At 37.0% G+C, this 26,320-nt stretch overlaps 1 protein-coding gene across 3 annotated transcripts in view; it reads left to right on the forward strand.

The window, feature by feature from the left end:
• Nucleotides 1–20,239, forward strand: part of SYT14 (synaptotagmin 14) — a gene marked incomplete at both ends in the record, with an annotated part of 60,091 nt that extends 39,852 nt beyond the window's left edge. For 2 of the 3 annotated variants that reach the window (XM_081998058.1, XM_081998057.1), the window contains 2 exons: nucleotides 15,458–15,647; nucleotides 19,926–20,239. In XM_081998058.1, coding sequence (XP_081854184.1) covers nucleotides 15,458–15,647; nucleotides 19,926–20,239 — 504 coding nt within the window. Of the gene's footprint in view, nucleotides 1–15,457; nucleotides 15,648–18,732; nucleotides 18,790–19,925 lie in introns of all 3 variants that reach the window. The other variant, XM_081998059.1, reaches the window with a different exon arrangement.
• Between the last annotated feature and the right edge of the window lie 6,081 nt (nucleotides 20,240–26,320).

The raw sequence follows: 26,320 nt of genomic DNA on the forward strand, positions 1-26,320 counted from the left end.
CTAGACTAAGAGTGCTTGAATGTTCATTGCTTAAGAGCTGTATATGTGCTAAATAATGGACTTTTGGGTGAAAGAGAAAGGTGATTTAGCAAGGGCATCCTTATTTAAACATTGTATGTGTTTTATGTTTTTTCTAAACTGTCAATAAAAGCAAAAGAAGATGAGAAGGGAAAGAAAGGAAAAGTTTTTTTCAGGTGAAACAATGCAGCTAATTTGTTCTGCGTTTTCAAAAAAAGTTTGGATCAATTGAAATGGCATTTCTGTGGAATGTGACTATTACAAAAGGCACTCAAAATAAAATGCCATTGTATTTAATGGCTAAAATTATATTAATTAGAATTAGTAAAAGCTGAGACTAAAACTTAGATCTGATGGAGGATCAATTGACAATAGAACAGCTTTTTTATGATTCCTTAAGAAGTACAAATCAGACTGTTCCAAGGATGAAATGGTTCACTTACCTAGTGTGAACTTTCCTAATGCAGAGGTTGCTAGTTTCACAGCTAGGAAAAAAGCACTCCATGAAACAAAACACTGAATACGCTAAACATATTTCGTAAGTTTGTGTGTGTTTTCTGTAGGTTCTGGTATAAAATTTACCAAAGTCAGTGAAAGAGGCCAATGAATGGGCCAGGCTTTTGATTGATTGGTATACCCTATAAGTGCATTGGTTATTCTTCTGTATTATTTTCTTGAGCTTTTGTGGCAGGAAGAGTAAAAAAAAATTCCAGAAGGCATCAAAGATAAGATTGTTATTTATTTTCTGTGATGGTAAGGGATGCCATATCTGCATTTTACTCTTCTCCTTATTTTTGGGGGGAAGGAACAAGGACTATTGGTAGGAAGTGAAATTGTCTTCCAAAGTTTGTTGCTGTAATGGCCTTTAGGCAGGTTTATCTTAGCCCTACCTGCTGCTGGAAAGGAACCTTCATAGTCTTGATAGCTTGAGTGAATATCCACGGGTTTTTTGAACTACACGAATCAGTTTTTAAACCATTGGAAATTCATTCATATCTGATTTTATAGGTATTTTTCTATTATTATTTATAGCCTACACCATATTTTTTCAGTGAGTGTATTTATTACAGGATTTAACACACAGTTATTTTGCAAGACTGTTAAAATTTATTGTGTTTTTAGGATGTATGACTGGAAGGGGGCGGCATCCTGGGTCACTTGAGTTCAAGCCCTTGTTATTGCAGGCAGCCAGGTTGTCCTGATCACACATTTGTGAATTCTCACCTGAAAACATCCAGTTGTTTCATTTCCAACATTACCAATTCCAATTTCTTCATGACCAGTCTATAACCATATGTTCTTAGGCCAGCATGGTCCTTGAGCTTAATTAGTTCTTACCTTTCTCAGGTGTTTGCCTCTGCGTCTATTTACATGCATTGGTCATATTCCTTCTCAACTGTCCTTTTGCTAGAATAAACCAACAACAATCTTCATGTCCAACTAATCATAAATGACAGGCAGGGGTTATTTAAGGGGAGAAGGTAAGTGTTGTTTCAATTTGGAGAGATCCAGCTGTTCAGGGGTTTTTGTAATTATAAAATCCATGATGAGGTACATTGTAAATTCTGAATTAAATTTGCCTTGTTCAGCTGCAGAGTGTTTTGTTGCTGTGAAGTGTTTATATTTGACAGCTTTTTTATGAAGATATTTCTTAGACAGATGACAGTTGCCCTATTTTTTCCACTGCTTCTCATTATATGGATTTTATATCTTAAATATACCTTCTGTCACTGAAACTTCCTAATCCATTGAAACATCTATGCTAATCTCTTCTGCGGAAAAGTATTTTATTTGCTTCCATCTGTGCCTGCTATTGTATTAATGTATTTCATTAGCTAATCATCTGCCTTCTGATTGTATAAGAACAGTTTATATCCTGTGAAGTTTAGTATTTTTTCAGTTATACCTTAAAGCTATTCACAAAGGAATCCGGTTAAAGGTAGACCAGCAAGTTCAAAGTGGCATGCTCACATGAGTGGCACCTGCTGCAATGCTCTGGTTGTTGTTAAAAGGTGGACAAGTGCAAGTCATGGTGAGTACATGATACTGGTATGTTCCTTAGGTTTCAAAGCTACACTTGGCTTCACATTTACAAATATAAACTATCTTCCTCCCCCAAGATTCCACCCTGTTGCTCACCTTTCTACATTGCATATAATGTCTTGAATTAGCTGCTATTATCCACAGTCCTATTGCTGTTTGTCTTTTAACAGTCCTGTGTTGCTGCAGTTCTCCCATGTAACAGGGAATTCCTCTTCACACAGTATCCTCAGCCCCCTTATTTATCACACCCTTCCTTCTAAGTTCACTGTAGGTTTGAGTGAGGAAGAAGCAACAGAACCAATATGGGATAGCCAGAGTGCTGTTGTCACCGTTACCAAGACTATGCTTTTCAGATTTCAAAGAAAGTGGCCATTCCATCAAATGTTAATAGCAGGTCTACACACTGTTTTGACTGATATAGTTTGCTTAGGAAGATCCTTTTAGAGAAATTTTCCTTTTAATCTACAATAGTAGACAATTTTTTCTTCAACCGCCTTGGAGTTTAGAATCTATTGTGATGTTGTTTATTTTTCTTCAGGAAATCCCTGTGGACCTGTTTTTAGTATCTCTTCATTCTTCTTACCCAAAGAGATTTTCCTGACAGTGAACAACAGCCTCTGATGTGATGTAATTATAAAAACATATAAGCAGTTTATTGAGTGAAATATCTTTCAAAAAGATCAAAAAAACCAAGTGTAATCCCTTCACCATCTCATAGGTTGCTTTTTGGTGTAGAATAATAACAAAAATCATGAGGGTTTTTTTCTTTTTTAATTGATTCTGGAAGTACAATTTAGACAACCAAAACATACCTTTTCCTGTTCGTGCTAAGCAAATCTAGTAATCATTCATTATGTACTGTCAATTACAAGATGTTTGCTGTGGAGAATTAGATTTCTTTTTCTTCTTTCCATAACATTTTCCGTTTCTAACATTGAACTCCCAGATGTGATCCCTATAACAAAGAATGGATGGTGTGGGCAATCATACATGCTTACAGGATTATTTTGTATATCTTTACTATAAATATCCAGAGTATCGAGAATTATTTTAATTACAATTTTTTTGAGTGAAGGCATTAATGCATACAAAGTATAAAAATGCTCACTTTTACACACACACAGGTGTGCTTTCTCCACTTTGAGGACAGTGGTTAATAATCTAGTTCACGTTTGTTTATGCGTTGTGGTTAAGGCATTAATTACATGTTGCCCTTTATGTGTGGCATATGTTCAGTATTCTTCCTAATGGATGTTTCTGTGTTTATAAGTGTCTCAGAAAAAGAATTATTTATTTTTGGGAATATTTCTTGGGAATTCTTGGCCATTATGGAATTGAGCTGCCAGGTTTTGTGCAAATCCTAATATTTTAGACCTGCTGGTGACTTTACTACTGTGTTCATATGGCATGGTCTATTCAGAAAAGTATTTGGAAGGGTAAATACTTAAACCCATATGTATAAACATGTCATTACTGAATAGTAGCTACCAGTATTATACTTTAAAACAGCTAACACATAAATTACTAAGACTTGTTTAGGAAAAGACTTTAAAAGATTTCATTTATAATGTTTTATTTAACTAGAATTCTACCTAAAAGGATCAGTTCCTATGTGATGGTGTGAAAATGCTTTCAATTAGCTTGTAAAAATTATGTCCATCAGAGTAAGGAGCAATTATCTTTAAACACTGAGCACATTCTTATCTCAGGAATAGCTTGCCGAATTCATTTGAGTTAGTGGTGTAAAACATGGAAGATCAGAATTAGTCCTTTGGCACAATAAGAAAGATAATTCCTGCAGTTTCTTTGAAAAAAATTACTAGGTGGTTGGAAAGTGGTGATCATGTTACTGAGGCTGCAGAAGAACCTGACAGTACTTGGCAAATGATTCTATGAAATGAAGTGGACTCCCTGTGTTTGGCTGGTTGTGCAACGTTTCATGGCAGTATCAGCAAGCAGCAGCCGTTGTCTTCTCTAGGTCATGGCTACCTCAACTTGTGTGGCGCTCCCCAAGCACTGCTTCTGACAGCTGAGAAGATAACTGCTAAACCATGGCTGTTTCTTATCGGGTCTCATCAGGATATGAGAGTGCAGGGAGAATCCAAAGACAACTGTGGCTACTGTGCTCTAAAACCAACAGTGTGTCTGCACTGTTCTGACAGATATGAGTTTCGAAAAATCAAATAGAATCTGACCAGATGATAAGAACCTCCCACTAGATAAGTTCAGTTGTCACAGCTAAAAATTAATTGGCTTTCCAAATTAGTGCTATTAGCTCCTGATTTTTTCTTATGTAAATATGTCTAATCATTCATGGCAAATTTTGGCATGCAATTAGTCTATTCATCCAAGAAGCACTGGCGTAGGCATTGAGACTTTGAGACTGTTTCAGTCCCATATAGAATAACCTTGATACTTTGTAGACCATTTTTAGATAGTTTTCAATACTTTTCGTTTTATTTACAATCACAACTTTGTCTCATGTGACTGCAACCATTCTGTCCTCTCAGGAGCAAAATGGTTGACCAGTGCTTCTTGTTTTTGATAACTGATTACTGTTGTGGAGGGTGATATCGTTATTTCTGTCACAGATTGAACAAGCCTCTCACGTGAGCTATCCAGAAACACTAGAATGTTTCCTCAACCTGTACATAAATTAATAACCAGTTATTTGAGTGAATCCAGAGTAAAAGGCAAGAGTCCTTGCAAGTTGTTTTAAACTGTATACCTAAATTCAGTGCTTCAGCCCTTTGATGGATCATTCATTACCTCCACTGTGATCAAGAGAAGGATCTTTGTCATCAGAATGCTCTAGCTTATACCATCGTATGGCCTCATCCATCAGTTCAGGAGGCTTTCCACAAAGCAACACTTCAGGGTTTGTTTTGCCATGTCTATGCTAGCTGAGGTTGCAATTCCTGTTCTATCAGTACTTTAAAAAGTATAAAGCTTTTCCAGATGAAAAATCCTAATTCTCTGGAACTCAGCTTCTGACTTCTCATGAGGCTGTGAGAGCCCTGAGCTGAATCTTGTACATCCACCACATTTCTTAATTAATTTGCATTTCTCACATTTATTGATGGACTTTTTTATAAGATAGGAGAAGAATAATTAGATTTCAGTTATTGCTGATAGTCAGGGATGTCCCCCATAACATCCTTCTCTGTCAGTTGGAGAGATATGGATTTAATGGGTGGACTGTTTGGAGGATGAGGAATTGATTGGATGGTTGCAGCCAGAGGGTAGTGGTCAACGGCTCAATGTCCAGATGGAGATGGGTGATGAGTGGGTCCGTACTGGGACCAGTGCTCTTTAATACCTTCATCAATGACATAGACCATGGGATCAAGTGCACCCTCAGCAAGTTTGCAGACAACACCAAGCTGAGTGGTACAGTTGACACGCCTGAGGGATGGGATACCATCCAGAGGAACCTGGACAAGCTCAAGGAATGGGCCTGTGTGAACCTCATGAGGTTCAACAAGGCCAAGGGCCCTGCACCTGGGTTGGGGCAACCCCTGGTATCAGTACAGGCTGGGGGATGAAGGGTTTGAGAGCAGCCCTGCTGAGAAGGACTTGGGGGTACTGGTGGATGAAAAGCTGGACATAGAGCTGGTAATGCGCATTCGTAGCACAGAAGACCAACGATATCCTGGGCTATATCCAAAGAAGCATGGCCAGCAGGTTGGGGGAGGTGACTCTGTCCCTCTACTCTGCTCTGGTGAGACCCCACCTGGAGTATTGCGTCCAGCTCTGGAGCCCTCGGCACAGGAAAGACATGGACCTGTTGGAGCGGGTCCAGAGGAGGGCCGCAAAAATGACCAGAGGGATGGAACACCTCTTCTGTGAGGACAGGCTGAGAGAGTTGGGCTTGTTTAGCCTGGAGAAGACAAGGCTCCAGGGAGACCTTATTGCAGCCTTAACAGTACTTCAAAGGGGCTTAGAAGAAAGATGGGGACAGACTTTTTAGCAGGGCCTGTTGTGATAGGACAAGGGGTAACGGTTTTGAACTAAAAGAGGGTAGACTTAGACTAGAGATAAGTAGGAAAGTTTTTATGATGAGGGTGGTGAAACCCTGGCACAGGTTGCCCAGAGAGGTGGTAGACACACCATCCCTCAAAATATGGGAGAGAGCAACCTGATCTACTTGAAGATGTCCCTGCTCGTTGCAGGGGATTTGGATTAGATAACCTTAAAAGGTCCCTTCCAACCCAGAAATTCTATTATAATAGAGCTAATAAAAATGCTATCAAAGTAGTGTTTGTATAACGTTTCTGAGATAGGCTGACTAATGCTGCTAGTCAAAGCATTCTCAATGTATATGCCACTGCCATGGCAGAGTTAACGAAGTGCACTTGGTCTTCAGGTATTTGGAGGTTTAAAAAACATGCCAGCATAACACCAGGGCTTTCTCCAACACATTAGCAAAAAATGGAACTTGAATTTAACATTAACTTTCAACTACCTTGTGATCTCCAGGTGAGAGACAAGTTCCTACTTTGGTAATTAGACCTATTACCATGACCCTGAATGGAGGATACTGGGAGAATTCTTTGATGTCAGCAATGTAAAGAATTTAATCTATTTGTCAAATTCCTCAGTTGGTCACATAGCCAGAATTGTACATCGTCTCTCTACCTTAAGTTTTGTGCACTGAATAAAATAACAGTTAGAAACTGGTATCTTTTGCCTTTAATCAACGAGTTGCTTGAAAAAGTTTACTCAGTTTGATCCCCACAATCTTTGATAAATAATGGAAACTACATTTCAGACACAATATTACTCTTTTGAGTGTATGATGATGCTTTTCAGTCTCTAAAATGCCCCCAGTCAAATGACAGCAGGCTGTCAATGACTGTTCTAAATGAAATAAAAGTAATCCTCTTGAGCAATACTCTTATTTCCTCAGAAAACCAGTCCATCAGTGACAAGCACATTGTCTTGAATTGTATGTCTAGTTCTGATTATCTTTAAAAAAATAAAATGGCGGGGGGGAAGCTCATCAATATATAAAGCTAGAAAAATGAGAATTTCATCTACTTCATCATTCTCTGTGGCATAAGTGTGATTTCCCAACCTGGACTGCAGTTTCAAAGAGCAGTAAGGAGAATAATCATACTGTAAAAACATACTGTAAATATCCCAGAAGTAGCTATGCAGAAAGAGTTATAAGTAAAGATTATCAAAGTTGTCACTAGTGTGAAATTTCCACTTTTGAAAACTACAAGCTGCTGCTTAAATCTTCCTCAAGCAACTCTTTCAGTGGAGATATATTCTGTAACTTTTGAATCCAAGTGAAATTTCTGTTTCCCTTAGAGTTACTGTGTTTCCCAACTATTTCATTTTCTTATAATTTGAATTCTTCCTTGTTTGCATGTATGTATACATCCAAACATGTTCTCACTTTTGTTGCTGTCTTTCAAGGGAAAAAAAAAAGGAAAAACAGAGTTTCTATTTGCAGGTTTGAACACCCTTCAGCAAAAGCATGTGCACTGGTTTCCTCCAATTTATTTCCATTGGGGGAAACCCTAATCAGAGATATTGCACAGACGAGGTTACCTAGTCTGCAAATTTATAACATACCTGTTTGTGGAACTTTCAATTTTAGTTTTTGGTTTTCTTACTGGATGATTCTTCTTCTCCTGGGCTTTGCAGTATAATGTAAGTATTCTTTATTAGCATCCTTCATTTCAGACTTGAGGATCTCCAAGTAATCACTTCTTTTGTATATTCAAGCAGCCTGTGTTTGGTATCAGATAAACATTTCTGTTTATAGGGTGCCTTTAGCAAGGGATCCTTTTATTCTTAGCGTGTTAGCCTCTTGTCGGGCTTAGCACTTATATTGTCTGACCTTGAGCTGCATCTTTCACAGCTCCTGTCCTTCTGTTGGGCTTAATCAGCTGTCAGCTGGCCTCAAGAGAATCCATCTTCTCTCCACCTCTTGCACTTCTTTGTGGTGTGTATGATCGCTCTAAAAACTGAAGCAGATCCCTTCCAACTGCAAACACCTGGTGATCCTCAGATCATGAGATTAAACATGACCCAAACAAATCAAAAGGGGTACCACTAGCAGACTTAATTAGAGCTGGATGGACTCTGAATCACAAGTAGTTTAACTGACAAATGCATTATAAACATACCTTAAATGTTACGGATTTGTTCATTGTAGAAAATAATTGCATGAATGTGCAATCAAATACTAGTCCGTAGATTGCCTACTCATAAATTAAGCTTACTGTTTGCTCACTGTATCTTTTTCTCTTTTCCCAGTTTGAAAGAGTATAATCAAGAGCGAAAAGAGAAAAATTAAATTATTTGCCATTGATGTCCCCAGTGAGCATAGAGAGTAACTCCATCTGGACAGAGCATTATAATTTAAAGAAGCCTGTGGTCTGGAAGCTGTCCCACAGTAACATTTCCGTGGTCTTACAAGTTTCACAGGGTATAAAGGGAGGGGGAGGTGTGAGTGAGTCTGGGTAGGAGCTGTTAGTGTAGCTTCCTCAGGAGTGCAGGTAAAATGTCTGTATTTTGTGTCATATGTTCTTAACTAAAATGCTAGCACAAACATCTTGAATGTTTCTTTATGCTATGTTTCTTATCTCAGAAAACAGGATTCAATAATGAAAGGCCTCCTGCCTTTTTTCCTCCTCTCGCCTATGGCTGTATAAAAAGCTGCTAGGCTTTTGCAAAGTAAAAACAGAGCACTTTTGTAAATGCTGTAAATTCCATTGTGCCTTCATTTCCAATTGCCTCCACTGTTGCTCGGGTTTGCTATGCAGATTTCAGGCCCATTAAATCTATGGAACAACTAGGTGTCCTTTCGTAATGTGGCAAGGAAGCCAAAGGTGCAATTTAAATGCAAACAAATAAAGGTTATAGAAAACTTAAAATGTTTTATTTTCTGTAGAGAATTAATGTTTTCTTTGGCAGATTTAATAATTTTATCATCATGTAGCTAAGGAAGTTTTGTAGCTCTGTACGTTTTAGTGGCTATGATAAATTAAAGCTGTGCATAGAATGTTTAAGGTTTTGACTGTAGTGAACAAGAAAATTATTTTTTCATTTGATCTCCATTTTCCAGTGTTTCATCTGTGAGACAATGATGTTTTTTTAAATTCTGCATCCAGAAGTTTTTTCTGTGTAGTTTAATCGTCAAAACAATTCCATATTTGATTTGAAGAATGCCATTAATGTTGAATGTATTTATTTCCTAAAGATTTTTAAATTGGAATTTGTGGATAGGAAATCCTGGTAGCCTTTAAAGCATTCCATTCTACCCAAAATATGTATGTTTTGTTTCCTAAAATCCAGTTACATAATGGAAATATTATTAGAATATTTAGTTTTATGATTGTGATTTAAGTTGACTTAGATATGTACGGTAAAGTATAAGTACATAAATAAAAATGAACATTATACTTCATTGGAACTAGCTTCAGTTATTAAGCAAAAAAACCCAAATAATTACCTGACTTAAATAACGATGCTCTCCTAAACTTTGAGGTGCATGAAGCCAAAGCCCCAAAATGGCAATGGTATACAGTACAGAAAGAAACCTTTAAAACAAAAAACCTTTTGGTGCTTGCTTCTTCATTTAATTGTTATTTTGAAACATTCTTTCTAGATGCTATTATTATTAATCATCATAGTAATAATAATCTTATTATTTCAAACATTTAATATTGTCATCAGCATCATGTAGTACTTGGGTTTCACCTTAAGAAAAAAACCCTTGATACTTCCTACAGGTATTAGTAAACAAAAAGAGTATCAATGGTTTAGTTTAAGGAACTGTTTTGTTATGAGTATCGTATTTTTGAGGACTTCCTTTTTTCAAGTATATCGATCCTCACAGTCCTTCCATGAGTTAGGGGAAACGGAAACAGAAGTGATGAGGAACTGTGGAAAACATCTCCACAAAAGCATCAAAGTGTCCAGTGTAGCATATAAATGGGATTTAGATGCCAGAATTCAAAATTATAAAGCTCCATTCTTTGACAGTCTTAATTATTTTACATCCCTCTGTTTTCAGGACTGAGTTCTTCAGGTGGTTTAAGTTCTTTTTCACAGGAATGATCTTGATATTTTTCAGAAGTATTTTAGCTTTGAGATGTGTTTTTATAAAGTGCTTAAGCCACTAATGAGGGATGTGGAGCCTCTAGGTTCAGTTCTCTCCTCTCTGGCTCTCAGAGCAGAAGTAGGGGATGGGCTCCAGGCTAAGAGCTGTTTGGTACCTGGGTGCTCTCATCACCTCAGCAAGCTTTTACCTCAAAGTGGAACAGTAGCTTCAGGGTTCAGCACTAGGCTGGTGATTAAGAGAGAGGAATACTTTTATCTAAAATGTTGGAGTCCTGGATTCAGTTCCCTCTTTTGCCTACTAGGATTCAAATTTCCTTCCCTAACCTCTCAGTTGTATTGATACAAAAGTAGAAGAAAGAAACATGCAAAAAAGTTCTTTAAGAGATTAGTGGTATAACATTAACATTTAAAATTTGAGAGAGACATTTTGACAAGTAACATGCTGTGAATCAGATTTTTGTTGCTGAAGGATTGTCAGCAAGGTTTCATCTTTCCTGTGTATATTTTGAAAAGCCAAGAGAATCAGATGTTCTTGTTTCATAAGCCTACAGAAGCATGATTTTAACCTGTAATGAACTTCTAACTGCCCTCAGAGCATGGCCACATTATTCCCTGTGATTAACTCCAGTTGGCTTAAGAGCAGAATTTATAAGCAGAACTTAAGGGTATAAAAAAATAACAGTAGGAGATGAATATGTAAGTAACAAATGTCCTGTTTCCATGGAATTATGGTGAAGGAAGACAAATAAATGCATTTTACATATATTGTCATTGTTGCAAATAGAGGATTCTCTATGTTGTCAGAGAGCAGAGAAGGTGATTGTTGAAAATACTTGTTAGGGGTTCAGGTCTGACACCATGCATTGTATGCACTGACTTCCATTGGCACTATGGAAAAAAGAGTGGGCTTTTTTTCGATTGCTGTCTTTTGTACAATAGGAACATGTGAAATACAAACACTGCTTAATAGGAATGTTTTTATTATATATTTATTAGAAAATGTTTCTTCCCTAGATAATATATGCAAAGAAGTCATCAATAATTTAGAGAATTAGTAATTAATTTTTTACAGACTATATAACACATATTACTCTTATAATGCAGTGAAAAGCAGTGACTCTTGTAAGTGTTGATCAAATGAAAAACGCCTGACTTTGTAATAAAGCACTGTCCTGTGGTGTACATGGGAAAGGTTTAGGGCCTTTGTGCAAAGCTCTGTGTTATAAAATTGAAAAGCTGACAATTTGTAATTTACTGTATTAAGGCAGACCTTTGAACCAAATATTTGGAATAGACTTAACCTAATTTTTTTTTGCTTGTGTTTACTGTTAATAATATGTTTTTCTTATGGCTAAATTGACAAAAATAGGTTAGAGATTTAGCATTAATATCCTGGAGACAACCTCAAGAGACAGCTCCTTGCACTGTGGCCATATCATCAATACCTTGACAGTTCATCTAAATTCTTAAAGATCTACAGTTAAGATTTTACAACAGTTCTTACTAGGCTATTCTGGCGCTTCACTGACCTTGAAAGCCTTTTGCTATTATGGAACCTTAGTCCTTTTTTTCCCCTGCATATTAAAATACACCCAGTGTTTATAGAGGAAGAGAGGGAAGAGTGATAAAAATAAACTTACACAGACAGATTATTTCAAACAAATAATAACTTTTGGTCTAAATATTACGTTTCCCACAGTGAAACTAAAGTATCAAAGTGGCCTACAGATAGATTGAATCCAGATCTGTATGGAGATGAAAAGCATCTGGTAGCACTGCAATGTTGTCATGAGATGAAAGCTTTGTTGTAGCCAAGTTTATACTCATGTTGTACCAATTAGCAATTTCAGTGTTAATATTTTACAATTTGGCATGTGGTCATGAAGCTTCTATTTTGAGCAGGTAAAAATGTAACTTTCTGTCTTGCTTTTTTCTTGATGAGTTTATTAGCACTATTCTTCAATTTTGACTATGTAAACAGAAAAAAACCAGCTAAACAGAGACTTGAAAAACTGTTACTTTCAATTCTAGTGCAGCTTACAGATGTAACACAAAGTCAGGTTACTTACCAACAGATGTCATTATCATGGAATACCTTACTTAAAACAATTAATGGATTTCTACAACATGAGCAATAAACTCTGTGCCAAAATACATTTTTGAGAAGACATCAAATAATACTCAGTATCCCTGATTTTAACTTTGTCCTGCAATGAAAAGTCTTTCTTCAGTTTTTGTTCTGAGCCCTGTTGATCTCCACTGTCTCTTTGCCTTCCCCGATTCCTGTTTCTTCTTCTCTTCCTCATAAGATTTTTCTTTCAAAAGAAAACTGAGAAAATACCTCACCTTCCCCTTTTCTCATGTCTTTTACCTGCTTGCCCCAAATTCTCTGTTTTCTCCCTTATCGTAGACACAAATTATACTTTAATTAAACTTGATGTTGTTTAACCCCATTTTTACCCAGTAACATCAGTGTTTCTTCTAATCTACTTCACACCTCACTGCTTCATTTTTCTTCTTAACGTCTTTCTTTTATATTAGGATTTTCCAGTTCATAACTGAAAAGCAGAGTATTTTTTAAAATAGGTTTGGTTTGGCATGAAACAAAATGTGTTGGAGTCTTTTTTTCATGTGAAACGGAAAACAATGTATTATTTAGATTGTTTCATCAGTGAATTTGGTTGCTTTATAATGTCTTTTAATTTCTGTCACCACAACTTTTGTAGGAAGGAGATTCATAAGTTTGTTATACACTAAGGATTAAACAACATGCTTTTTTTTTTTCCAAGCCTGCCACCTGTCTCAAAACAATAAGCAAAATATTTTGTGTTAGAAATTATTGTAGCAAAACATTTAAGTTACACCCTGTCTTCAGATTTTCACCAAGGCTACATCTACCAATTATTTCTGTGCAACAGTTCTAAGGTACAGACATTTAGTTGCATTTCCATCTACTTACAGATCTGATGTGTCACCTAGGTCTTTTCATCCCACTGTTCAGCTGGTGAGATCTTTTCTCTGGCCTTGAGAAACGCAGTCTTGTCCTTCTCGCATCCACTTGGGATTCTGCTGTAAAGGAATGGTATTTCTAGCCCATCCTTAAGTAACTTTGTAATATCACATTTGTTTAATTTTTCAGTTGTTTCCCCCATCTCTGTTACATCACACAGAAGCTACTTCCCTTGCAAGGTGCTTCAGGACTCATTCCCACTCAGTCATCACTCGTTTACTATTTGCTATTTCTAGCATTTTAAATGTTATTCTGATACCCACTGTGGTCAGTTTAACTCTGTCATAAACTGATTTAGACTGAGTCCCTATTAGAACATCAGTAAACTGTACAAATAAGTCAGAATTAGGAAAAAATGCTATCATCACCAGTACAGATGTCAAAGCCCTTTGAGGGTTTGGGAGGGAGCTGCTTGCTTTGTGTTGTCTTTTTTGTGGACTTGCAGCATGATCACAATCAAATTTGAGACCTAAGCTTTGAACAGCGTCAGGTTGACTGTGGTTAAATTCCTAGTCCAACAAAATAAGATGATGAATAAGCACCATAGGGTCAATGTGTTACAATTTTGAAAGACCAGAAAACTTAAGTAATAGCTGCAGCTGTGATAGGCTGAGACTTTCAAGTGTGCAGTGTATACTGTGACTGCTGAATCAAGTTTTAAACTTTCCATTTTGTATTCTACTGTTGAAGTGAGGAATCAAATGTTTCCTGGTTTGTGAGTGCCAAGAATCAGAGAATGTATACTTGTAATTCATTTTCAGCAATTTACAATTTGCAACCCATCTGAAATTTATTCCTGGAATTAGATAAAGAACTTTTGGAGAAATAACCAAAGATTTAAAATTCAGAATTTGCAGCTTGGGGAATGGAAGTCACGGAATTTTGTTGAGGTCCTTCTTTAGTAGTAAGACTACATTTGCTAACAACAGTGAATGTTTAATAATGAGGAACTGGATTGCTACTTGAAACTTCTGCCAGACTTCTTGGAAACGTTCTGTTGAGAAGAACAAGTTAAAATGTCAATATGAAGGGTATTATTTTAGGTTCATAGTATCTTCTTGTAGGTATCACATCTTCTATAATTTGAGATTCTGTAATGCATTTGGGCTTTATACATCAGACTAAGTTACTTGCTTATAAAGTTAACTTTTATTTTGATGAGGGTTTGTGCTACCTAGGTTTTAGGATGGATCTTGCGACCATGTCAGCTGTTGCTGGAGATGATAGAGACATTTGGAATCTGGAAGAATTAGCTTCACAAAATCATCATGACTTCTTGAAAGAGTGCTGCCAGATTCCCAAATGAGTCAAGCCGTATTTGAAAAATCTGTGGATCCAATTTACATTTTCTCTGAGAGCATTATAAAGGGATGTACTGATAATTCAGAAGTCTCTTCTTGGCTACCAAGTGAATTGCTGTGCTGTTGGCTAGATTTGGCCAGTTTCTTTTTTCAGTGGTACAACTCTACGTAACAGTGCATGAAAGCAAGAAATGAAAGTAGGAACAACTATGGTATGATCAGCATGACAGCATAAAGATTTTTTTTTTTAAGGCAGATAATGAGGGGTTAAAATGATAAAAATAAGTATTAGAAGCTCCCATCAAAGATGTGATGTAGTGAGAATGCATGAGAGAGCTTAATTTTTTGGAACCTTGCAGGATGGAAATTAAAGTATCACTTGTTGAGCTGTGGGATGACATTCTTCCTTTCCCACCCAAGACAAAGGGTCTATTGCAATTTTGTATCCCTGGATCAATTAAAGTCCTTGTAAGCTAATTTATTCTAGACAGAGTGCATTTTTATATTTGCATGTGTTCTGTTATTTTGCTACCCATAAATTCTCAGTCTAGAGAATAACCTTTACAAAGGATGAATAAGAATTTCATGCATTTTGTTATCTTCAAAGTTCCACTAGTGTGTTCCATTTTTGGAAAGTAAAAGATCCAAGGTTTAATGTTCTCCAGGATACTGACAAATTATGTTACAGGTCTTATCTTAGCAATTGAAGTGAATAGGGACCATAAAAGTTGCTCTTCATCTTCTGCTATTATTTCTCCTGAATTATGAAGCAACAAGAACAGAAGATTAAGAATTATTTTGATTCCAGATCGCTTTAGTCTTTGTTACCTCTAACGTATGCGAACTGAATATATATTAAGGATGTACGTTTCTTATTGGGTGATTGAATGGAATTTCTGTTACTGTCAGTAAGTTGCTTTCCTAACTTTCCATGCAATATTCTAAAAATTGACTTGCCAGTAACATCATTCCATAAAATACATAGAACATTTTATGTGTTTTATAGGGTTGTGACTCTCAAATGAGCATGTCAGAAGTGTCCTGCAGTGAAAGTACCTCCTCTTGTCAGTCTCTGGTACATGGCTCGGCTCCAGAAATCCTCGTTGGCCTCCTTTATAACGCTACAACTGGAAGATTATCAGCAGAAGTCATAAAAGGCAGCCACTTCAAAAACTTGGCAGCGAACAGACCACCCAGTGAGTGAAAATCTTTTTTCATCCTAATGCTTCTGTACTGGTGGGGCTCTCAGTAGCAAGGACTTCAATCCTATCATTTAGTCTTACCCAATCAAAATGGAATAGAGCAATCATCAACTAATCTGTTTCATGTTTTATATTTCTAGTCAGTTGGGAAATAGCAAAAATCTAAAATTCAAAATATTAATTGTAAGTTGACAAGACTGTTTTAATTTTTCATGATGACTGACTAATAAATTACCTTTATCATAATGATTAATTGCTAAATTACTAATGCCTCACATCACAGGCCAAGAATAAAAAGTTACTGTTTAAAGAGAAAGTACATGCCAGCTAATACACTCTGCACAGTTATTTCTTTTCCTAGAGGGGTTGATACTACAATCTTTAATTGCTTATGTGCCTGTGTATATGTGGCAGTAGTATATGTAACTTGGGAACATCAGTGAAGACAACAGAGAAAAAAAGAGAGACCTTTGGCATGTTTACTGTGCAGAAGGAATGTTCGCCATTGGAAAGGACTTGAACTGTGTGTTCAAGCATTTCTTCAAAAATACGTTTGTCTGAAATATCTGTGACCTTTATATACTTCTAAATTGAAGCCAAATGGAATGTCACACAGAATGTTTTTACTGTCTGTAATTCTTTGGTATGGCATGAGAAAGTTCAGTAATGAACTTTTTAAAAATTTTTTTTTGTTGTTCTTTAGATGACAAGTCTGATTTACAGAAGTTGTAGCCAGACATACCTACCTGTTCCTCTTGAATTTTGTCTGGAGGCTCAGGTTTTAGCCCCTCTTTCTGTTTCTTAATCCCCAGATTTGTATGGCACTAGCAGATTATCTGGCACTGCTAGATTACATAGCAGGCTGCCAACATTTTTTAAGTGGTTTGCACATCTCACTTTATCTTCAGAGTATCTTCAAGTAAGCCAACTTGAGAATGATACTCTTATCTTTCTTTCTTGACCTATGTTTTATTCCATTCATTAATTACATTTGGCTCAGCCATACTCTGCTTTGCTTTCTCTATACTTTTCACATGGATGGAGCCGGACTTTGTTAACATGGCCACAGAAGGAAGGCGGAAGAAGAATCTCTAATACCTTTACATGATGAGGTAGCTGCCCCAGAATCACTTATTTGGAGACAAAGCATAGAAATAGATAGGGAAAGCCAAGAGAGCCCAAGGACACTGGGGTGGGGAAAGGAATAAATGGAGAGAGGACTTGGAGAGAAGGGACCATGTGTTCCCTTAAAGCAAAAAACAGTAGGTGGCTTATGCTTGTCTTTCTGGAATCTCTAGTGAAAGCCAAGTTTTTGTTAATATTTAGAATATGCAAGTTAGATGGGGGTTCAGTACTTGTTTTGAAGACAGCTATGTTCATTCCCTGCTGTATTAATTCCCCAAATGTGCTTTGTGGGCATGCTGTCTAGCTGACAGTTGCGTGTGTCACTGGGGTCAAAAATCTGTTTCAGATTGCAAGAAAGCAGCATAGAACATGGCACACAGCCCTGTAATACCACGTTCTGTCTAATCGTTTTGGAGGGAAGATCTTGTGTGTTACCTTTCATCATCCCCTGTGAAGGACAGGGGGAAGTTTTGATATTCATAACAATAATAATAATAGTCCATTTCTGTTTAAGCAAATGTGGGTTTGGAGTTCTGTTGTTTCTAGAAAGCTGGAAACTAATGCGCTTTCTGGGTCTGGTAAGACCGTGGACAGAATATTGTGGAATCCAAATTTTTCCTGTGAGCTGTTTTTGTGCCATCCTTCTCCCCTCCCCAACAGCAGTGATAGCACCTTCTTGTAAACTCCTGGACCTGCATACCACTGCCATTCTATAACACCCTGTCAGGTACATCGTGGACGCATACCAGCCTCTCTCTGTGCCATCATTTCCACAAAATGAAAACTAAGGCACATAGGGTTGATGATGAAATGCTCTGATCGGATTTGTTGTTTGGACCGTCAGTGGTCCAAAATCCTGAGTGCTGCAAAGTACATGCACAGGTCAGTTTTCATTCAGGTCTTGAGAAACCTTGATAGAAAGGGAAGCAATTATTCTTTCCCACGTGTAATCCTTTCTGTAGTCTAGGGGTTGTGAACCTACGCAATTTTTGTGAAATGCTTCTGCAGCAAATATGGATTGAGTCCTACATTTCTTCTTCCTGGCAATATATACTCCTCTGCTGCATATTTATATGTTACATAGTAACTCATTTAGCAACTGAGTACTGGCAAATAGGCCAAATCCTGCAGGCATTAACAGTTGATGTTAGAATGTGTCTTCCTTTCTCTGTGTGACAGTTAATATTTTGTCTGAAAAAAAGATGCTTGTTAGTATCCTTTAAAATTGTCTTGAAATGGGGTACGAGCTTTTGCACATTAAATGCATGTCTGTGTATGCATGCACACACACATCAAATCCATGAATACATGGATTTTAACAAGTGAGATCTTTACATTTTAAATAGAGACCCATAGTTGAATTTCAGATGTAAGCATCCCTCAACCATTTTTAGAGTCATTCTCGTGCCCAAGTCCATCACTACTCAAAAACTAAAGTATTACAATCAAACATCTATAGCTATAAAAGCTAAGGGCAAAACCAGCTTAGTTTTCAGTTCAGTGATTTTCATTTTATTGCTTGTAATATATGAACTATAATTACTGTGTGCAGTTTTTCTTAATATGCTGGAGTTTGCATGAAAAAGCATAAGGTTTGGTAAAAAGGATACAGTGATTTTTACCGAGTCTTCTATAACCTAATCATTTGCATGATTCTTTCTATGTTGAGTGTGCTTTAGAACCCAGTAGCTATTAGTGCTAAGATAACCCATTATGTAAGCAGTGTAATTTTTGTTAAAGATTACACAAAAACTGCACAAAAGTTTCATTTCATTAAATTTTACCCAACAATCCTTTTGTTCGATCCTTTTTCTGATCTATGCTGCTAAGGTTTTGTGTTCCTCCACTCCAGTGAATAGTGTTTCCTCTTAAACTTTAACCTTTGATCCTCTCTCACCCAACTATTGACATCTGGTCATTATTTCTTTTACTGCCTTCCACCCCCTGTTGTCAGACGGACTGTTCTGTTGTCTAAAACACTTGATAGGTGGACAGGTTTATATAATCCGAGGTGAGTAGGTAGAAAGTAATTGGATGTTGTCTTTTTCATGCAAAAGAAAACTTGCCAGCAGTAAAGCTATCCACAGCTGCCTACCATATTGGTTTATAAAAGTAAATGTTTATAATTTGTGGCACTCTAATGCAAAAGTTGCATTTATCTCTGATTATGGATGTTGGGATTTCAGTGTACCTGCAAAGTGAAAATATTCAACGTATTTCTTTTTTCATAAACTCCAATCCTTTAATAATATTATTGATTAACATGAATATGACAGGAATAAAGGATGAAACACCAGATTGTTTTATACAGTTTTATATTTCTTAAAATCAGTTAACTTCATGAAATGCGCATCCTTCTGCAGGAGCATGGCTTTTTGCTTCTAGTCAAATGAAAATAGAGCTTTAAAAATAAGGGCTTATACCCAAATACTACCAGCCAGTGTGTACTAACCACATTTACTTGCATCAGTTTCTTAAATGTACGTCTAAGAGCACTGTACAAGCTATGTTTTAAACAACCATTTTGAATTATGCAAACATTTATTTCTCTTTAAAGGTGTATCAATGTATTCCTTTACGGACCTAGGAATTAAGAGGGTTTTTGTGTTGTGTAAACTTCTACCTTTGAATGCACTTTGCTACATTTGGTATTTAAAATAAATAAAACTGAAAAGCCCAAACCACATCCATGCAGAGATTATTCTTAAGCATTTCATTCTGTCTGTTTTGATATCATCGTTGCATATCAATGTTTGGTTTTTTTTCTCTTCATTAGTTGCCTTCATTCCGCTTTGTTTATTCTTATTCTCTGAAAATTCAGTGGTATGCTTTGCAGTGTTGTGGCTAGTTGGAGCTTGCTACATGTTAATGCAATTTAAGTTTGTTTGTTAGAACAAATAAGGGGGGTCAATGGGAAAAGGATTATGAGGTATACCTTTAATTTAACCCATTCACATAGTACTGAAGCTAGTTAATTTGTTAGTGTGTTTGTAATATTTTGCTTACTTGTCATTTTTGCATATGTCTAAACTAAGCTGTGTTCAGTCAGCCTGGTATACACCATATCCTTGTATCTTGTACATATCTCTGTCTCAAAAACTTTTGTTCTAAGATATCTGACATTCCAAAATACAATTTATTTTGTAGATACATATGTTAAGTTAACACTGCTGAACTCGATGGGGCAAGAGATGTCCAAATGCAAAACTTCAATCCGCCGAGGACAGCCAAATCCAGTGTATAAAGAAACCTTCGTTTTCCAAGTGGCGCTGTTTCAGCTTTCAGATGTGACACTTATACTGTCTGTATATAATAAGCGCAGCATGAAACGAAAAGAGATGATAGGGTGGATTTCCTTAGGTCTCAACAGCTCAGGAGAAGATGAACTCAATCACTGGACTGAAATGAAAGAATCTAAAGGACAGCAAGTATGTAGATGGCATACTTTACTAGAATCGTAACAGACGGTACAAAGTACAGTCGTGGTTTTAAGGGAGTTTAGTCTCTCAAAGATGATCATCATCCACAGTCACAATCAACAGATTTGTTGTGGAAGTAAAAAAACTAAAATTGAGGTTAACATTCCATCGTAAAGAATGCACAACATGCAAAATGGCGGGATTTAATATATAATCTTCACTTAGTGTCAGAGACTTCCTTGGTGTCGGAGAAGCCTTGCTGTACACAGATATGTTAGCAGTCCCTCCCCTATCCACCTGATGCTGTATTTGTTTGGGTTTGTTTTGTGGTTTTCAATTCAGAAACATTTTATGTAATGTTCTCCAAATTAATGTAAGCTCCTCCTTGTGTACTTTTTGTATTGCTCTAATACTGTAGCTTCTGACCTGCCTGCATTCAGATTAATGGTCAATAATTTGCACTTTGAGAAAAAGTTAATGATATGTAGAGCAAAAAAAAAAAAAAAACCACTGATGGAGAACACTTAGTAATACAGCAAATATGAATATACTGTTGTTTTACACTGAGTTTCTTTCCAGGAGCTTAGTACAAGTAAGTTTTCATTTTTTGATATGCAGTTGGTTTGAAAAATGCTAGCATTTGGGCATCAGGTGAACTTTGACATCGAACTAATGTTTCTTCAATCTGTGACAGGAACGAGCTCTATATATGGCATAAATTGGGTTTTTCCCTCTTGCCTGTACTTCTGCCTAATCCAAAGAGACCAGATCGTTTGTTTGGTCCCTTCCAAATCTCCTTGGACAGGTTGTACTGTAAAACTATGTAACTTTCTGTTGAAAGCACTTCCTGTATTCATGTATTCCAATGTAGGAAGCTCATAGAGCACGACTTTACTAAAATATATTTTCATTAAACAAATTGATACAGATTTCTTTAAAATGTCAGAAGTTGGAAGTTGGGTTTAAAGACTGTGAAGGAAGTGGCAGCAGTTGAACTACTCTGAATGAATGTGAAATACTGTGACTTTGGTTGAAATAGGTATCCATCTGAGTCTCTTCTGAGCTGTTTTAGGGATTACCATATGCCGTTTGTTGTAAGTAGAGAGCAGACCAGGAGTTTTTACCTTTCTTCTTGGAGAAGAGAACTCGGTAAGTTATTTTTCTAGTGATTTGCCAGCAATTGAATGAATGTTCACACCCAAAACAGAAGTTTGCTTTGCTTATATTCAGGTTGGGAAACACAGCTTTCTAATGACACAATTGAGAAGCCACAGTACCCACAAGAAAGTTTGCCATCAGATAAACACTCATGGCTTCCACTGAAATTAGGGAAATAGCAGTGCTTCTGAGATTCCTATTTGTCCCAAATACTTTAAATGGAATCACACTAATTTACTGACTGCTGAATCTAATTCATATTACTGAAATTGTGGGTTATTGAGTAAACATATTTTTAAATAGTTTCCCTATTCAAATATTCTTTTTGCCTGTAATTGTAAGTTTTGTTTACTTTTAATTGTTGCTCTATGGAAAGCAAGCAGTTTTTTGTCTTATAAATTATGGTGATGTCTTACAAATACGAGAACTCCCTAACTGTTGTAGCACTTGGTGGGTAGAAGAGTGAAATTTTGGATTTTGTTGAAAGAATTAGTGGTAGCCTAGAGTGCTCTCATCAGGACAAATGTTCTTCTCTTGAATTTCTTTATAATATCTTTGAACAATCCTGGCTTTAGGGTATACAGACAGTCAAGTACAGTGAGATTGGAGACAGCGAGTATGCTATAATAAAGATATTTTACATGGTTCTCAAATTCTCACACTACTTAACAATTTCATTAAGTCCTTTTTAAAGGATACTGTAATTCCACTTCTTGATTTATTTGGTGCCTTTTGAGGGGCTTATTTGCAGAGCCAGACTTTCAGTTTTTATTGATTTAAAGATTTAAAACATTAGTACAGGCTTTTTTTTTTCCCCTGGTATTGTGCTGCTGCTTCATTTACAGAAGCTTTATTTACTAAATACAAATAATGCAAAAACTTTCTTTAAAGAGGAATGGTCTTGCAGTAATACAAATTGTCTCTTTCAGTCCTTTTTGTTGCTCAGTTTGTGAAATGTAATGTTGAGTGTAGAATTTAATAAAAAAATCAATATTAATTTTATATGCATAAGGAAAATGCTCAGATTTTCCCAACTGACTTTGAAGCTGATCAAAAGCAATTTTTCAATGGGTGTGGAAGTGTTTTTATTCATTCTGTTTGTGGATATTTACATGCTCTTTCCTAAACCTGAAAGTTGTCTCTTGATGGTTGTCTCTTTGTATGGGTTTTGCTTTATAAAATAATGTACAGTATTTAACAGCAAGAACTGAGGAAATTAATTCCAATGAAGAATATAGTTAACATCACCATTGAACAAATTAAGAAGTCACTTTGGAAGGTGCAGCAAATAACGTCTTACAGAACCAGACTGAACTAAACTGTGTCATGACTGGGGTTTCTGTTCGTAGGTTGCATTGCTTCAGTTTTACATCTAGCCATTCTTCTAAGACACTGAAATCTTAGTTTAGACATGGCAGAGACCTATAGTAGTCTCTGTTGGGCACATTTGGGAAGAGGAATCTCCTTGTAGATCCATGTGACTTTTCCAAGGTATCCAGGTCAAGTCTGTGCTTCACAGAAGGAGGTTGGCTTACTTGGATTTATACTGTACAAAGTCTGGGAACTGAATGTATAAAGAATGGAAATGAATGTTTAATTTTGAAGCAGTAGAATGTGGATTTGCCATGCAAAACCAGTCACACCAATAATTGGATTTGCCCTGGGATTTTTATGAATTAGTTATAGTATCAATAGCTGTCATGCTGTTTTTTCTTCCTAGATTATTCTATGATTTGTTTGTAATTTTGTTTTTCTTACTGCTTTGTGCAAACATATACTTTTGTATTTGAAATCTGCCTTTAGATATTTTGTTTCTTTAATGCTGCATAAGGGCTTATGTATACAGTGTGGTTTTGTGCATTCAGTTAAGTCTTAAGCATGGAACAGAATTTGTAAAGAACAAAGAATCGGAAACAAATTGGAGGCATTTGTGTTTTCCTCGGAGTTGTCTGTGCTTTTTTTTTTTTTCATAACTTTTTGTTGTTTACCTTTGTTCAAAAGTACAGTAAGTATTTGGAAGAGTTTATAAAGTTACTTAATTACTTTTCTGTGTGCCAATATACCACGTAGAGTTTACGATTCTTTAATTGAATTGGTTTCCTATCAATATCAATTTCCTATCTATACTTATAGAGCAGTGACGTTCTTACAGATTCTATTCTTGAAAATATTGCATCCTTTCTGCATATGATCTATTTGGTTTAATGTTGAGAACATTTCACATAAGGTCGTCTTTAAACTATTATAAATACGAAAAAGTTGGTTAGTTCCTTTCTGTGGTGAGGGCAAGATTGTGAAGGGCAGTACAAGCGAGCATGAAATCACTGCGCAGAAGGATGAGAGGTTGTACAGCCTCTGCAGAACATGGCTGCCTCCCACATACGTGGGAGCCATGCTTCTGTTCCCCGTTCAGCTAGGAGGCCCCAGGAGGGAGGACAGTGCTGGTAAGGTTCAAAGCTTGGTCCCTATGGTGCTGCCTCATGCTCAGGACTTAAGACATCCACATTGTAACCACACTGCGAGGTCTGAAGTTAGGTCTTCTGCTGAGGCAGAAGTTAGGCAAAATATAAGTTCTGCTACTGGGGAAATATGACATAATTTCTAAATCCAAGGGAAATCCTCTAACCTCATTAAGGATTAGATTTCAAAATATGGTGAGCCCTTGGAATCAATGTATGTGCTCTTGCTGGAGCTGCACATTGTTTATCAATTAGGAGAATACTTGAGCTGAAAACAGATTTTATGGCATTTAATGTAGGAGATACTTTCACCCGTAAATTTTTGCAGCCATTCCTGATGGCAAATGCAGTGCCAGCATCAGTACCTTCACATTTTTCACACCTTTGGAGCAGTTCTTTTTGTTGTCTAAAATTTGTGTTTGTGTTACTGATTTCTTCTCTTTTCTCCCTAATGACTTGCTCCTGCAAACTCCCCAGCACCCTGAGAAGCTGTCTGTGGCAGTCACTGGACCTTAGATGTCAAGGGTACTCTGCACCTCTTGCAATAAGGTACTGGTGCAAAATTTCTGTCACCTGTCTAACTCCCTAAGATTTCTGAAATGCAAACTGTCAGTTTTAATATAGTGAAGCAGCAGAAGAAAACTTTTTTTGCTTTGAAGGAGACATTTTAATGTAGGAATTGAATACAGATCACTCTTAAACATAAAAGTTCTAACAAAAAGTCTGTAGTAAAATCAGAATGAGGTTTGAGGGGAGGCCTTTTGGCCTGAGCTGTTCAAACTTGAAACTAATAGAAGAATGCCCTTTCATTTAACTCAGAGCTGTATTGAGCCCTTTACTTATTCATCACACTTTGCTGGAGGAAAAAAAGCTGTCTTGTTTAAAGCAGTCTTTAAAATTATGACTTATCACTTGTAAGGCAGACTGACTTCCTCCTGAAGCTGAATTCTCAGTGACAGCTAAATATCCATTTAATTCTCCCACTGATGTGCATGTCTGCCTGTCATTAATGTTAATGAGAGGAGCCCATGGGCATCAACAGGAAAGTGGACCTGACCCCGAAAGCGTGAAGTGCAATAGGATCAGTAGGTTAGAGCGGTGGTACAGCATGGCACCTGCAATGCAATCAAATGTGATTTCAGTTATGAACGGAGGTAAAAAAATAAATACCAGATACTGTCACAAACTTGTTATTTAACTATTATCTCTTATTTTTGTTTCATCTTTTCCTCAGCTTCTGAAGTATTTTTAAAAGTTAATATTAAAAATGTTAAAGCAATCCCCAAACATTTTGATCATTTTAACTGGAACATTCAGCAAAGTTTTTTGGTAGAACGAGGCATCAGGAATGTTCTGTATTTTTGGTCTGTTTATCTCAACTGCCAGATTTTGTAGGGCATTACAGCTGGATTTCAGACTACTTAGTTCTGGTGGTAGTTTTTGAGGGGAAAGTCACAGGAATGATTGCTTGTCAGCAGCTAATGAAGAGACATCTGAGAGTGAGAGCATTAAAATAAGAGACAGCTTCATTCAGTGGCAGCGACGGTGACTCCAGTTCCACTCTTGGAGCCTTGTGGCCCTCGGAGTACCCTGCTCAGAGAAACCCTGGCACGTGAATTGTGGGAGGTCATACATTCAAAGCAGCACAGGTTTGTGTGGGCACTCCATGGCTTTTAACCTAGTGGACTTTACAGATGTAAGCAGGGTAGATGGTATTTATTTGCCTAGGGTGAGTACCAGCTGGCCTACAGTGACATGCATTAGTTTAGCCTTAAGAACTTATCGCTACCCCTCCTTAAGTTCAAGCAGGGTTTCTTCCTTTCTGCAGACTATGCAGAAGTCTTATGCACCCAGCCTATCTGCCTATATTATGCCTACCTGCATACAGCACAATGATGTTAATGCTAGCAAGCTTAGTTCACGTGTAACACGGTGTGACCGAATTAATATATCAGTCTGGTGCACGTTGATCAGGTTTTGCTGTGCAGGCTTTTGCTGGTATGACGTATAAGATCCTTATGGAGAGGAATGTGCCAGGGGTCAGGAAAGTGAGTAGTATTGCTCCTGTAGGAATGAAGACGAGGGGACAGCTATGCCCAGAAAACGGGCAAGGCTAGCCTAACAGCAAGGAGAATTCATTCACTTCCTTGGAAGCATCTACTGGTCGAGCTGGCATAAAGCCTCCAAAAGCTGCCTGTCTGAGGACCCTACTCAGGAGAGCAGAAGCAGTAATGCCGTACCACGGAAGGAATACCTCATGGACATTCAGGGATGTAATTCATGTCATCCTTTTTTCTCTTATACCTGAGGACAGGAGTCTTGCCCATTGTATCAAGTTAACTTTTTTGCTGTGTTTTGCAAATCCTGTGGACATTCACTGTATGTCGAGGGACTAAAGTGGATTGCTTTATAACTTTTGGTTCATTTCTAAAGCATGAGTTTGAATGAATTTACAGAATGAACTAGAAGCATTAACATAGCGTTGAGATGCAATCTGTAGGCCATA

Source organism: Phaethon aethereus, assembly GCF_964289735.1.
Source record: "Phaethon aethereus genome assembly, chromosome: 3".
Classification (NCBI taxonomy): Eukaryota; Metazoa; Chordata; class Aves; order Phaethontiformes; family Phaethontidae; genus Phaethon; species Phaethon aethereus.